Source organism: Hemiscyllium ocellatum, chromosome 5 (genome assembly GCF_020745735.1).
Source record: "Hemiscyllium ocellatum isolate sHemOce1 chromosome 5, sHemOce1.pat.X.cur, whole genome shotgun sequence".
Classification (NCBI taxonomy): domain Eukaryota; kingdom Metazoa; phylum Chordata; class Chondrichthyes; order Orectolobiformes; family Hemiscylliidae; genus Hemiscyllium; species Hemiscyllium ocellatum.
In genome coordinates, this window is record NC_083405.1 from 71607716 (window position 1) to 71621944 (window position 14229).

General features: G+C 40.4%; 1 protein-coding gene across 1 annotated transcript in view; it reads right to left on the bottom strand.

Moving 5' to 3' along the window:
• Positions 1–14229, bottom strand: part of LOC132815738 (cullin-1) — a 131994-nt gene that overhangs the window by 36859 nt on the left and 80906 nt on the right. The window contains exon 9 of the mRNA XM_060824852.1: positions 8913–9043. Within this exon, the coding sequence (XP_060680835.1) occupies positions 8913–9043 (131 nt within the window). The remainder of the gene's footprint in view (positions 1–8912; positions 9044–14229) is intronic.

Genomic DNA, 14229 nt, shown 5'->3' on the forward strand with positions numbered 1-14229 from the left:
TTGGAGAGAAGTTTTCAAGCTGTTAGAACTGATAAAGGTTAGGCCCTCAGAAATATTCAAGTTTCACACCACACACTTGAAAAGAAATCATAAAATTTCAACTACTTTTCATGGAAAAGAAAGTAGGAAGAATCATTTTAGTAGAACCCTAAGAGTTGAGAGCAGAAATTAATTCCTCTAGACTTAAATCTCAAAAGACAGTGTAGAAAACAGGTTGAAGTTTTGTTTTCCTATTTGTGTTAGAATCTTTCAAAACTGTTTTCTATCATCATTGCTTGGTGTGTTTTTCTCATTTTGACAAAGAACTCATGTTCTGTCGTTAAATATCCACAGCCTCATAGGAATATCCTTCAGTAACTAAACATCACATTCATTAACTAAAAGTATTAAACTTGGTCTGTAAAGCCCAATTTCATTCTAGGATCTGTTTTCTGGTAGCAACATCAGCTAGAATAGCAAATTCTCTTGAATGTCAGAGAAGATTACTATACTTTTCCCTTGAAGATGGTCATTGTCTGACATTTCAATGTCAAGTGATATTCATACTACTCATCAGCCAAAGTCTGAATGCTGTTTAGGTCTTTCCACCTACAAGCAGTTGGAGTATGGCATTGAATAAAGTGCTGAATGTTGGGTGAGTAAGGTAACGCCTCATGTTGTGATAATGCTGTCCCTTTAAAAAGGTTATTTTGTCCTTGGATTTTTTTTTGAAGTGAGGTCATAAAGGCAGAGGTGCCAAACAGTATCCTTTAACAATGGAAGGAGAGTTGCCAGTTCTCCCAACTCAGATTTTTTTCTAGTTTGCTTCAGCTGTAGCAGTCGCAAGATGTGAGAACCCAGGGGAGTTGCAAACTTCGGTAAGGAATTCCTGACTTTCTTCTGAAATCTCTCTATGGATGCTGCTCCCTCCTGCCTGTAAGAACCTGTGTTTGCATTTACCTTTTTGCCAAGGGGTGTGTTTATGGGATGTTACTTTGTTAGAACAGTTAATTAGTAACAGTTGCTGTATCAGGTCAGTAAAGTCTTACAATAAAGTTATTCTGAATTCAGTTTCCTTTTGCTCATATTTCAACTGCAGTATTTAAATAAATTCTGTTTTGCTTAAAGCCAAGCGGTTTGACCAGTTGCATCAAACTGGAACACCCACCACATCCACCTTTAAAATGAGAAAAAGTTAGATTAAATTAGATTCCCTCCAGTGTAGAAACAGGCCCTTCAGCCCAACAAGTCCACACCGACCCTCCAAAGAGTAACCCATCCAGACCCATTTCCCTCTGACTAATGCACCTAACACTATGGGCAACTTAGCGCAGCCAATGCACCTGACCTGCACATTTTTGGACTGTGGGAGGAAACCAGAGCACCTGGAGGAAACCCACATAGCTACGGGGAGAATGTGCAAACTCCACACAGACAGTCGCCAGAGGTTGGAATTGAACCTGGGACCCTGATGCTGTGAGACAGCAATGCAAACCACTGAGCTATCGTACCGCCCCAAGTTAGGGTCTAGGCTACCTTCTTAAAACATTGAGGGGTCTAGCGTGGTCCAGAATAATCTCAACATTTAACTGTAAATTTACTGTTCAATTTCTAAATTTCATCTAGGCTGAAGTAGGGAGATACAAGCTCTCCACTTGACAGCAATTGTAGCTATTTAATTTTGGAAACAAGAGTAAATTGTTCTTTTTCTATATTTGGATCCAAGTCAACTCCTTGGTCTCAGAGCACATAAATCCAGGTTGTCAGTGCAACTTAGCACACAGTGTGATTTAGTCAGAGTGCTGAACATTCAATGCCCAACACATTTAAACAGGAAAAGGAAAGAGCTGTTTTTTTCTAACTGTATTACCCTTTTGGAACTGGTTATTATTCAATCACAGGAAGAAGTTAGCTGTTTAAGGAGTAGATGGTTAAGTGATTAAGGCCTATTCTACTATAATGTACAAGAATTTGTGATAAGATGGTTAATTTAGATAAAGGAGGAAAATAATTAGGTATTTACTCAAAACATATTAAGGATGGCAGAAAAGGTGATGCATCACAGCTGTAGCAAGTGAATGCCCACTGATCCAGAGTAAACATCTCCAGTGAGTGTTCACAGGTCAAGCAACTGTGACTACAGCCACTGTAATACATCAAGGAAAGGAATTCTTAAGTGGACACTTTATGACAAGAGTTGGTCATGCCCCTTAAAGAGTCAGGCACTTGGTCACAGCAAGGAGGACGTGACCATGAGTAAATCTGGGAAATGGGTGTGGAGTGCAGGAGCCTGGGCTGTTGCAACTGTCCAACAAGTTTGAGATTCTTTCAGTTTGATTTGATGAGCACTATGAATGGAACTGGATGAAAGTACAGGCCACGGCACTATAGCACTGGAAGCCGGGGGGGTGGGCAGCACCATGAAAAAATATAGCACAGTACAGAGAGGTGGATTAATCTCATTCTCCGCATTACGCAGTAAAAGTCCAGAATATTGCCTGCCTGGTGCCACAGTTCAGGCTATGCAAGTGAGAGAGAGAGAGAGAGAAAGAGCGTGAGAGAGACAGGCAGACAGAGAAGTGCAAGATCCAATCATCTGTTTCAGAGTTCTGCCTAATCAATACAAGGAAGGAGACACCAAATTAAGCAGCGCCCCAAAAAAAAGGTCTCTGGATTACCACCACAGACATATAAAATAAAAATTAGCAAAATCAATGCGTGACTCCAATCACCGGTGCAGTCGACGTGAGTTCCTGGGAAGGCTCTTGTAGTGCAGTGGTAGTGTCCCTAACTCTGAGCCCAGAGGCCTGGGTTCAAGTGTCCAAAGCAGTAATAATCTCTGAATAGGCAAATTAAGAAATATGTAGAAGTGAGTGGCTCCGATTCACATGGTACTGGGGAAAATAGAGACTGGACCATGAATACTGGAGGATATTTAATGACGATTACAAAAGAAAAGTGAAGCCACTTTGGACCTAAGATTAGATTCTTTTTTAAAACAGAGTCAGAAATGATTAGATTCCCTACAGTGTGGATACAGGCCCTTCGGCCCAACAAGTTCTTACCGACCCTCCGAAGAGTAACCCCACCAGACCGATTTCCCTCTGACTAATGCACCTAACACTATGGGCAATTTAGCATGGCCAATTCACCTAACCTGCACATCTTTGGAATGTGGAAGGAAACCGGAGCACCCGGAGGAAACCCACGCTAACATGGGGAGAACGTGCAAACTCCATGCAGACTATCTACCTGAGGTTGGAATTCAACCCAGGTCCCTGAAATCAGTGAATTTCTCTATCCCAGAGATCTGTGGAAATATGTTAAGAGATCAATAGATTTCTAAATACCAATGAAGTAAAAAGAGATGGAGATTTTATAGATGGGAAAGGCATTAAAGTGGATTATCAGCTATTTTGAATAGTGAAGCAGTTTTGACAAGCCGAATTACCTACTTCCATGCTCCCATGACAGGAAGCTAAAAACAAATTGAGAGCACTCTTAATGAATGATGGTATTAGCACAAGTTTCTCACTTTGGATAACCCAAACTCAGGAAAGTAGGCAGTAGAAGCAGTTTAGACAGAGATTAGAAAAGATAAAGGCATTACAAATGATGAGGGTGATGTACAAGTCCCTAACAGTAACTTAATAGTAAACTAATATGATACTAGGAAGAAATATTGGGAGGTATCAGAAATGTACAGCAATAGTCACGAGAGATTTTCATCTTCACATATACTGGAAAAATCAGATGGGCACAGATAGCTGAAGTGAGCAATTTATACAATGTTTTGTGATTGTTTCTGAGAACAGCAAGTTCTTAAAGAAAGAGCAGGTTATTCCAAACATAGCATTTTGCAAAGAGAGGATTGATGTCCTCATAGTGAAGGCGTCTTTAGGATGCAATAATCATAACATGACTGAATTTTACATTCAGTTTGAGGGACAGAAGAGCAGTAAGACCAAGACAAGTATTTCGGTTTTAAATAATGGTAATAATGAGGGCAAGGACTCAGAACTAGCTAAAGTGAACAGGCAAATTGGAGTAAGGGATAGGTCAATAGAGATGCGATGGCAGACATTTCTGGAGATATTCAAGAATACAGAATAGATGCATTCCAACTAGCAATAAAAATAATTCAAGCCAAGATCCATCATTTGTATACATTAAAGATTATATTAGACCAAAAAAAATTAATTATACACAAAGATAGGTGCCAAGTCCAAAGACTGAAAAGATTACAAAAAAAGTAAAGAATGACTATAAGATTACTCAGGAGGAAAGATAAGTATATGAGAAAGCTACACAATAATATCATAACAGTAAATGTTTTTTAAAAAGCAAATGCAAGCATTGGTCCGGTTGAGTCTAGGGAATTAACATTGGAAAATAAGGAGATAGCAGATGACTTGAACATGTACTTTGCATCGGTCTTGCATTGGACCGATACAAGGTTCAAGTAACATAGCAGAAATAGCTGGATCTGAAAATGGAAGGAAGAAAAGAACTCACACAATCAAGTAAAGTGACAATGAGAAAATTGTTTGAGCTGCAGACTAACAAGTCCCCATTTTTGATGGCCTTTATGCTGGGGCCTTAAAGAAGGGGCTAGTGATATAGCTGATGCATTGGTTTTAATTTTCCAAACCTTTGAGTAAGGTTCCATTAGATTCAGAAGCTATGACAGGATTCAGGACGGGTCTGTGTATCTGTTGTCACCGTTGGCCCATTTTTATTTCACGTCAATTAGTGCTGCCTTTCACACTTCTCAGCATCTTCAGTTATTCCAACATTTTTTAGTCGCTCAGCATATCTGCACACTTGTTAGTTGGCCATTGAATGAGGGAAGCAATAACTAAATATGACTGCAAATATAGCATTATTTTATGGTCTCTATTGGTACTTCACAATATCAGAATAATTTTGCTGCCTCAGTTGCTTCCTCCTTCACTCCCACTTAACTCCTTGTGCTGATTCAGTCTGGGGCTGGAATGGGGTAGCAGGTGCCAGCCAAGCATACTCCCTTTTAGCAATTAGATTTTCTTCTTCATTGAATATTTAAAATTACTTATCTAACTCCCTGCATCATCATAGAGGTAGCATTTGACATGGAGTCATAATAAAAAATTTCCATCTCTTCTGAATGACGTTGGCTTCCTTTTCGCACCATCCAGACCTGGCATTTAAATTTCCCTTTGCGAAGGGGAAATCAGGTTAACAAGTTTGTGTTCTTTGAGGAAGTAATAATGTGCTGTGAATAAAGGGGAACCAGTGGCTCTACTGTACTTTGATTTCTAGAAGACATTTAATATGGTGCCACATTAATAATTATTGCAGAAAATTAAGTTCATGGTGTGGGGCTGATGTAACAAATTGGCATGGATAGAGATTTGGCTAGCTAATAAGCAGAGAATAGGCAATAAGACGGTTTCTGGCTGGTAATTTATTAAAAGCCGTTTGGAAAGGGATCAGTGCTGGGGCTTCACCTTTTCACAAATCATAGAAATGAATTTGGTGATGGGACAAAATACTTTTGTTAAATTTGCAGACAATACAAAGATAGGTAATAAAGTATGTTGTAGCCTAAATCCTGTTCAAAGGGATACAGACAATGTTAAGGAATGGACAAAGACCTGACAAATAATATGTAACGTGGGAAAACATAGAATGCCTATTTAGGCAGGAAGAGGAAAAGAATTATTAAAATACTAAGAAATTGTGTAGCTGAGATGGAGAGAGATCTGGGTGCCTTCATATGTAAATCTTAAAACATCAGAATGCAAGTACAGCAAGTAATTAAGAAAACTAATAGAATATTATTGTTTATTGTGAGGAGAATTGAATACAGAAGTAGGGAAGCTATGCTTCCGTTATATCGGGTATAGATGAGACCATATCTGGAGCATATTACTACAGATGCTGGAATCTGTACTGAAAACAAAAAATGTGAGATATCACATCAGGTCAAGCAGCATCCACGGCATGACAGCAAACTAGTGTTAAGTCTCAGTGACTCTAATGAAGCGTCTCTTTATTTAAGAAAGGATGTAAAGGCATTGGAACAGTTCAGAGAAGGTTTATTCAAGTAATATTTAGAAGAGGTCAGTTATCTTGTGGAAAAAGTTGGGCAGACAGACCTTAGAAGAGTTAAAAGAAAATTGATTTAAACACAAGATCCTGAGGCATCTTGGTAGTATAGATAGAAATTATGCTTTCTCTTGTGAGAAAGTCATTGTTTCAAAATAATGAGTTTCCCATTTAAAACACAACAGGGAACAATTTTTTTTGCAGGACTGGGAGTCTGGAAACCCTCTTCCTCAAAAAGTGGTACAACAGTCTCTTTGAACATCTTTAGAGCAGATAGATTGTTGAAATGCAAGGGATGATGGGTTATTGGTGAAAGCAGGAATAAGCAGTAATCAGATCAGCTGATATGGTGCAGGCCTGGAGAGGGCTTCTCATGCTTTTAGTGTGTATGTTTTTCAGCAAGGATAGCTTCAGTGCAAGGAACTACAAAACGGTCCCCCAAACACTGCACGATGTGAACGTCTACACCACTCACATCACAAAAGAAAGTAATTGATGAAACAGATGAAATTACTTCAAAATCTCACCCGATATTCCAGAGTAAAAAATATAGATAAATAACCAGTACCATCATACTTTGTACAAGATACGCTAGTTTTAGACCAAGGCTAAATTCAAGTCAGGAGTCAAGTGGTATTGGCAAAATCCAAACTCTGCAGCAGTTGGGTACTGTGAAATGCCACTTGGTAACACTGTCATCATCAACTTTTTTTATTCATTTATTACCCATCCCTAGTTGCCCTTGAGAAGGTGGTGGTGAGCTTCCTTCTTGAACCGCTGCAGTCAATCCACTGTGGGTTGACCCACAATGCCATTACGGACGGAATTCCAGGATTTTGACCCAGCGACAGTGAAGAAACGATAATATATTTCAAAGTCAGGATGATGAATGGCTTGGAGAGAAACTTGAAGGTGGTGGTGTTCCCATATATCTGCTGCCCTTGCCCTAGATGGAAGTTATTGTAGATTGGAAGATACTGTCTGAGGATCTTTGGTGAATTTCTGCAGTGCATCTTGTAGATAACACACATATGCTCTTGTAGCCACTGCATTTAAGCGTTAAGTCCAGTTGAGTTTCTGGTCAATGATAACCCCCTGGGTGTTGACAGTGGGGGATTCAGTGATGCTAACATCACTGAATGTCAAGGAGCAGTGGTTAGATTGGTGATGGTCATAGCCTGGCATTTGAATGGCATGAATGCTACTTGTCACTTGTCAGTCCAAGCCTGGATATTGTCCAGATCTTGTTACATTTGGGCATGGGCTGCTTCAGCATCTGAGTTGTCGCAAATGATACTGAATATTGTGCAATCATCAGTGACAAACTCCACTTCAGACCTTCGAATGAAGGGAAGGTGACTGATGAAACAGCCAAAGATGGCTTGGCCTAGGACACCACTCTGAAGAAATCCTGCAGAGATGTCCTGGAGCTAAGGTGACTGACCTCCAACAACCACAACCATCTTCTTACATGTCAGGTAGACTAACTATTGGACAGTTTGCACCCGATACCCATTGATTCTAGTTTTACGAGGGCACCTTGATGCCACACTCAGTCAAATTCAGCCTTGATGTCAAGGACTGTCATTCTCACTTCATTTCTGGAAGTTGGGTCTTTTGTCCATGTTTGAATCAACGCTCTGTAATGACGTTAGGAGCTGGGTGGCCCTGGCAGAACCCAAATTGAGCAGATGCTGCTTGACTGCATGTTGATCTCACCTTCCATCACTGTACTCATGACATAGTAGATTGATGGGGCAGTAATTGGTTGGGTTGGATTTGTACAGGACATACGTGGGCCATTTTCCACATTGTTGCTTGGATGCCAGTGTTGAAACTGTACCAGAACAGCTTGGCTAGGGAAGTGGCAAGTTCTGGAACGCAAGTCTTTAAATAATTTTGCCACAATGATGTCAGGGCCCATAGCCTTTGCAGTATCCAGTGTCTCCAACCATCTTTTGATGTCATGTGGAGTAAATCGAATTGGCTGAATACTGATATCTGTAATGCTCGGGACCACTGGGGGAGGCCGAAATGAATCATCCACTCGGCACTTCTGGCTGAAAATAGCTGAAAAAGCTTCAGACTTATTTTCAATCATTTTGCACATATTTGAAAGTGACTGGTGGGTAGCAAATTGGCTGCATTGGATTTGTCTGTTTTTTGTTGACAGGAAACAATTATCAATTTTCAATATTGTTGAGTATTTGCCAACACTGCACGATTTGAAATAGAATTACAGGGAGCACATCTTTAGTACTTCAACCAGGGCGTTGCCTATTCTGTCTCTCAGTAGAAATATTCTAACAGTCATGGAATCTTCTACATCCACCCAAGGACTAACCAGAATCTTGGTTTTAAACCACAAAATTGTGTAGGCTTCAGAATAAAAGTGATTTAATTTAGCTCACTTCACAAAAAAAAAGGTTACTTCAGCCACCATAAGAAAAATAATGCAAATGGTTTTAAGCATTTGACAAGCATCAGTACAGAGAGAGGGTGGGCAAGCAGAGTGAGAGGACAGTGGGAGTGGGCAACATAGGGTAGTGAGAGAGGGCGACGGGTGGGAGTGGACAGGGTGAGTAGAGGCAGAACAAGAGGGCAACGGAGCAAGGGGGCAGATGAGAGAGGGGGCGTGAGGAAAAGTGTGAGAAGAGAGGGTGGCGTGAGAGCAGGAGAGGTGGGAAGAGTACGAGGAGGAGAGGGAGAGATCTTAAAATAATTAAAGGGAATAAGTAAATGTGACTGTAGGAATTTTGGAAAAGGCAGGCAGTGAGTCAGGGGGCAAGATAACCAGGGGATTACAGATTAACTTCCCAAAGATCGACAATCTATAAACTCACATTTAGAGCAGCTTCTCCGCACTTCTCTATGGCAGCCAAACCCTGGTTATGAATGTGCGTTTCTAGAAGCTTCTTCAGCTCCCCAAGGCCATCCTGGATTCGAGAAACTAGGTTATACATCCTACCAAGATCTGCCAAAATACAAACGAAGTTTGATCTAAATGTCAAAAAAAGCTGAAATTCAATAATTCACTTATCCAGCATTTGGGACACAATATTTTAATCTTTATAATTATTTAATTCTATCTTAGATGACAAATGGAAAATATGCAACAGAATCTGTAATCATACCTCAGTTGTCAGTTCAAACAAAATATATCTGACAAGTTACAACTAACAGAAAACAACCTAAGCATTGAAAAATGCATACATTTAAGTACTCCTTCTCAAGTTCCTAAATGTCATACTGGACTCGAAACATTAACGGTTCCCCTCTGTACAGATGCTGCTGCAGGATGTGCTGCCTTTCTGCAGCATTACATTTTTATTATTTCTAAGTACTCTGAAAGCTCAATTTAGGCTGAATGCTATATTTCACAGTAACAAGTTATAATATATAACTTGAAAAATATCCATATTACAGAAGTGGTGATACTGGATGTCTTGAAATGCATAAAAGTGGATAAATTCGCAGGAACTGATCAGATGTACCCTAGAACTCTGTGGGAAGCAAGGGAAGTGATTGCTGGGCCCCTTACTGAGATATTTGTATCATCGATAGTCAAGGATGAGGTGCCGGAAGTCTGGGGGTTGGCTAATGTGGTACTACTATTTAAGAAAGGTGGTAAGGACAAGCCACGGAAATGTAGACGGTAAGCCTGACATCTGTGGTGGTCATGTTGTTGGAGGGAATCCTCAGGGACAGGATTTATTTGGATTTGGAAAGGCAAGGCTTCATTGGGGATAATCAACATGAATTTATGCATGGGACATCATGTCTCACAAACTTGATTGAGTTTTTTGAAGAAGTAACAAAAGAGGATTAATGAGGGTAGAGTTTTGGCCGTGAGCTACATAGACTTCAGTAAGGCGTTCGGCAAGGTTCCCCACGGGAGACTGGTTAGCAAGGTTAGATCTCATGGAACAAAGGGTGAACTAGCCAATTGCATACAGAACTGGCTCAAAGGTAGAATACAGAGGGTGGTGGCGGGGGGCTGCTTTATAGACTGGAGGCTGTGATCAGTGAAGTGCCAGAAGAATCAGCACTGAGTTCACTGCTTTTCGTCATTTATATAAATGATGTGGATGTGAACATAGGAGGTATAGTTGGTAGGTTTGCAGATGACACCAAAATTGGAGATATAGTAGACAACAAGAAGATTACGTCAGAGCACAATGGGATCTTCATCAGATGGGCCAATGAGCTGAGGGGTGGCAGAGTTTAATTTAGAAATAAATGCAGCACCTCGCATTTAGAGTCATACAGTCATAGAGATGTACAGCAAAGAAACAGACTCTTTGGTCCAGATAAAAACAATGACTGCAGATGCTGGAAACCAGATTCTAGATCAGTGATGCTGGAAGAGCACAGCAGTTCAGGCAGCATCCAAAGTGCAGCGAAATCGACATTTTGGGCAAAAGCCTTTCATCAGGAATAAAGGCAGTGAGCCTGAAGTGTGGAGAGATAAGCTAGAGGAGGCCGCTTCAGGCTCACTGCCTTTATTCCTGATGAAGGGCTTTCGCTGCACTTTGGATGCTGCCTGAACTGCTGTGCTCTTCCAGCACCAGTGATCCAGACTCTTCGATCCAACCTGTCCATGCTGACCAGATATCCCAACCCAATCTAGTCCCACCAGCCAGCACACAGCCCATATCCCTCCAAACCCTTCCTAGTCATATACTCATCTAAATGCCTCTTAAATGTTGCAATTGTACCAGCCTCCACCACATCCTCTGGCAGCTAATTCCTTACACGTACCACCCTCTGCGTGAAAACATTGCCTTAGGTCTCTTTTATATCTTTAAAGCAAATCATAGCAGGACATATACACTTAATAGTAGGCCTCATTTCTGATGAAGGGCTCTGGCCTGAAACGTCGAATTTCCTGTTCCTTGGATGCTGCCTGACCTGCTGTGCTTTAACCAGCAACACATTTTCAGCATATACACTTAATAGAAGATCCTGTGGAATGTTGCTGGACAAAGAAACCTTGGAGTGCAAGTTCATAGCTCCTTGAAAGTGGAGTCGCAAGTGGATAGGATAGCGAAGTCAGCGTTTGGTTTGCTTTCCTTTATTGGTTAGAGTATTGAGTACAGGAGTTGGGAGGTATGTTGCGGCTGGACAAGACATTGGTTAGGCCACTTTTGGAATAGTGCGTGCAGTTCTGGCCTCCTTCCTATTGGAAAGATGTTGTGAAACTTGAAAGGGTTCAAAAAGGATTTACAAGAATATTGCCAGGGTTGGAAGATTTGAGCTATAGGGAGAGGCTGAACAGGCTGGGGCTGTTTTCCCTGGAGCGTCGGAGGCTGAGGGGTGACCTTATTGAGGTTTATAAAATCATGAGGGGCATGGATAGGATAAATAGACAAAGTCTTTTCCCTGGGGTGGGGAGTCCAGAACCAGAGGGCATAGGTTTAGGGTGAGAGGGGAAAGATATAAAAGGGACCTAAGGAGCAACATTTTCACGCAGAGGGTGGTGCATGTATGGAATGAGCAGCCAGAGGAATTGGTGGAAGCTGGTACAATTGCAGCATTTAAAATGTATCTGAAAGAGTGTACAAATAGGACGTGTTTAGAGGGATATGGACCAAGTGCTGGCACATGGGCTACATTAGGTTGGGATATCTAGTCAGCATGGATGAGTTGGACCAAATGGTCTGTTTCCGTGCTGTATATCTCTATGAGTGTACATAAACCTCAATTTTCTACAATGTTTATGTTTCCATTATTGAGCATTTCAGCTTTTGATTCACTATTTTAACATTGTTTAAATGATCTAACAGATAATGTTTTAACCAGTAACATATGAATCAGCACTTGCAAAAAAAAACTAACATATTATATACTTTATTATGGTGAACTCGGCGACGTCCAAGTAGTCAGTTCAGGATGCAAGTAAGAAGGCTGCTAAGTTTTGTTCAAGGCAATGTTGCATTATTATTTAAGTGATTTAAGCTGTAAATAAAGTATAACAGATGTGTATACTACCTACATTACATTTCTATTACTTAGTATGCATTTATACATTGATTATGTGGACCTCTTGATCAGTTAGCACAGTCCGGGTCCCGTAGATGCTGGTTAATAAAAGATTTGCTGGAGTTGAGTATAGCACTTGAAACCTAGCTTACCCATACCTGGTGCTTAACGTTCACTTTGAAGTGCAGTCAGAACCATATGTAGAAATGATTGAGCTAACTTGTGCAGTAAGGTCTCTCAAACAGTAATGTGATAATGATCAGATCATTAACTTTTATGATACTGAGAGTGGGATAAATGTTGGCTAAGGCATCAGTGACTAACTACTTGCTCTTTTTTCAAAACAATGCTATGGAACCTTCTACATACACTCAACGGTGTCTTGGTTTAACATGTCATTTAGAGGCCTTTCTAACAAATAAAAGTAAGGCAAAATGTTACCACAGTCTTTGTGGACTACCAGGTTGCTCTCTCATTACTGAGAAGACTGGTGATTTAATTGGAAGGTCATTGTGCCACAGCAAGAGTAAACATTCCTCGCTAGCTTCCTCTCCTCCGATTTCTTCCTCCTGATTAATCAGTTAGGAATTTTGTCATTGTTTATAACTGTTATCAATAATCTGACCTGCCACTCATCTTTGTGCAGCTATATGCTTTTTCAAGTCTAATGTTTTTCCTAACTTCTTTAGTTAATCATGAAGGACGAGGGCTCCACTTAGAGCATTTTTGAAATATCTGCATAAAATGTCTGCCATTTGAGCTATCCCCAGCCTACTGTGCCGATTCACTACTGCTAGATAAGTTTTCATGACCAAATATTAATGTACTGTATTAGAGTTATCCTTTATCTTCTCTCTTTCAAACTGGATGCAAAATTCAAATCTCATTATGGTAACTGCTTGCTGTAAACTAGAGATGGTTCTAATCTGAGGTCATTCTACACACTACAGAATACCAAGCCTAATAATGACCTGCTGTCTGGTCAGTTTCAAAACATGCTGCTCTGAGAAACTTTCTATGAACTCCTCACTCAGGCTACTTCAATCAATTTGATTTTTTTGGATTTGCATTTAAGTCAACGAAGATTATTGCCACTCCTAGATCACAGGTACCCAACATCTATTCTTGTATACCTTGTGATCACGGGACCTGTACAGGGGCCTGCACACTGTTCCCACGAGAGACTTTTTTTTCTCTCTATGATGCCTCATCTTCACCCAAACTAATTCTACATCTTGATCTCAAAGCATGGCCATCTCTAACTAATTGGCCATTGTGATTTTAAACAGATTATTGCTTTTGCAAGCCTCAACTACAGATTCCTTCAGTACTTCACCCCAAACCTTTCTCTGCAATCTACAATGGGACATTGCACTCTCCATAGTGCTGCTTCTCTCAGTTTAATAGCGTGCAATTACATTTTTCATCAGCATTTGCTTTTCAACTGAAGTGAAAGCATCAATTACAAAAGGGCTCAATCACACTACATAATTGAAATCCTCAATGCTGTTACTAGGTTATACTAATTCAGGAGACGGCCAATTATTTCTGCTGGTCCAAACCAACCATCTGCAGGATAATCCAATCAATCCTATTCCCAATCCAGCTCTCTAGTACTGCAACTTTAATTTCCACAACCTCCGAACAATTTCCTTTTGAAATAATTGATCATTGTCACTTCCACCATCCTCGTTGGCATCCCATTCTCACGACAACTACTTCCTGCATAAAAATCTTTTCCTCACACCTCTCTGTATCTCTGGTCCAAAATCTTAAATCGGTGACCCAATCACTGAACCATCAGTTAAAGAGAACAATGCTTCTTTGTTGACCTCAAATATATCTGTCATTACTTTTTACATCTTTAACAAATTGCCCCTCAAACAGCTTTACCCTAAAGAAAACAATTCCAATCTCTCCAAACTAACATTTTGATTGGATTTCTCTATTCAGGGGTCATTCTAGTAAGTCTCCATTTTTAAAGTGTGGAGACGAGGAGACAATTTGCGTTGTAACCTAACTAGAGCTTAATAAAGATGCGGCACAACATCCCTCGTTTTGTACTCAAAAGCCTGTTTATGAACCTCAGATCCCATCTATGTTCCTAATTACTTGCTGCACCTGTACGAGAATTCATGTGTCAGGACACCAAGATTTCTCAAATACTGTAGCATGCTC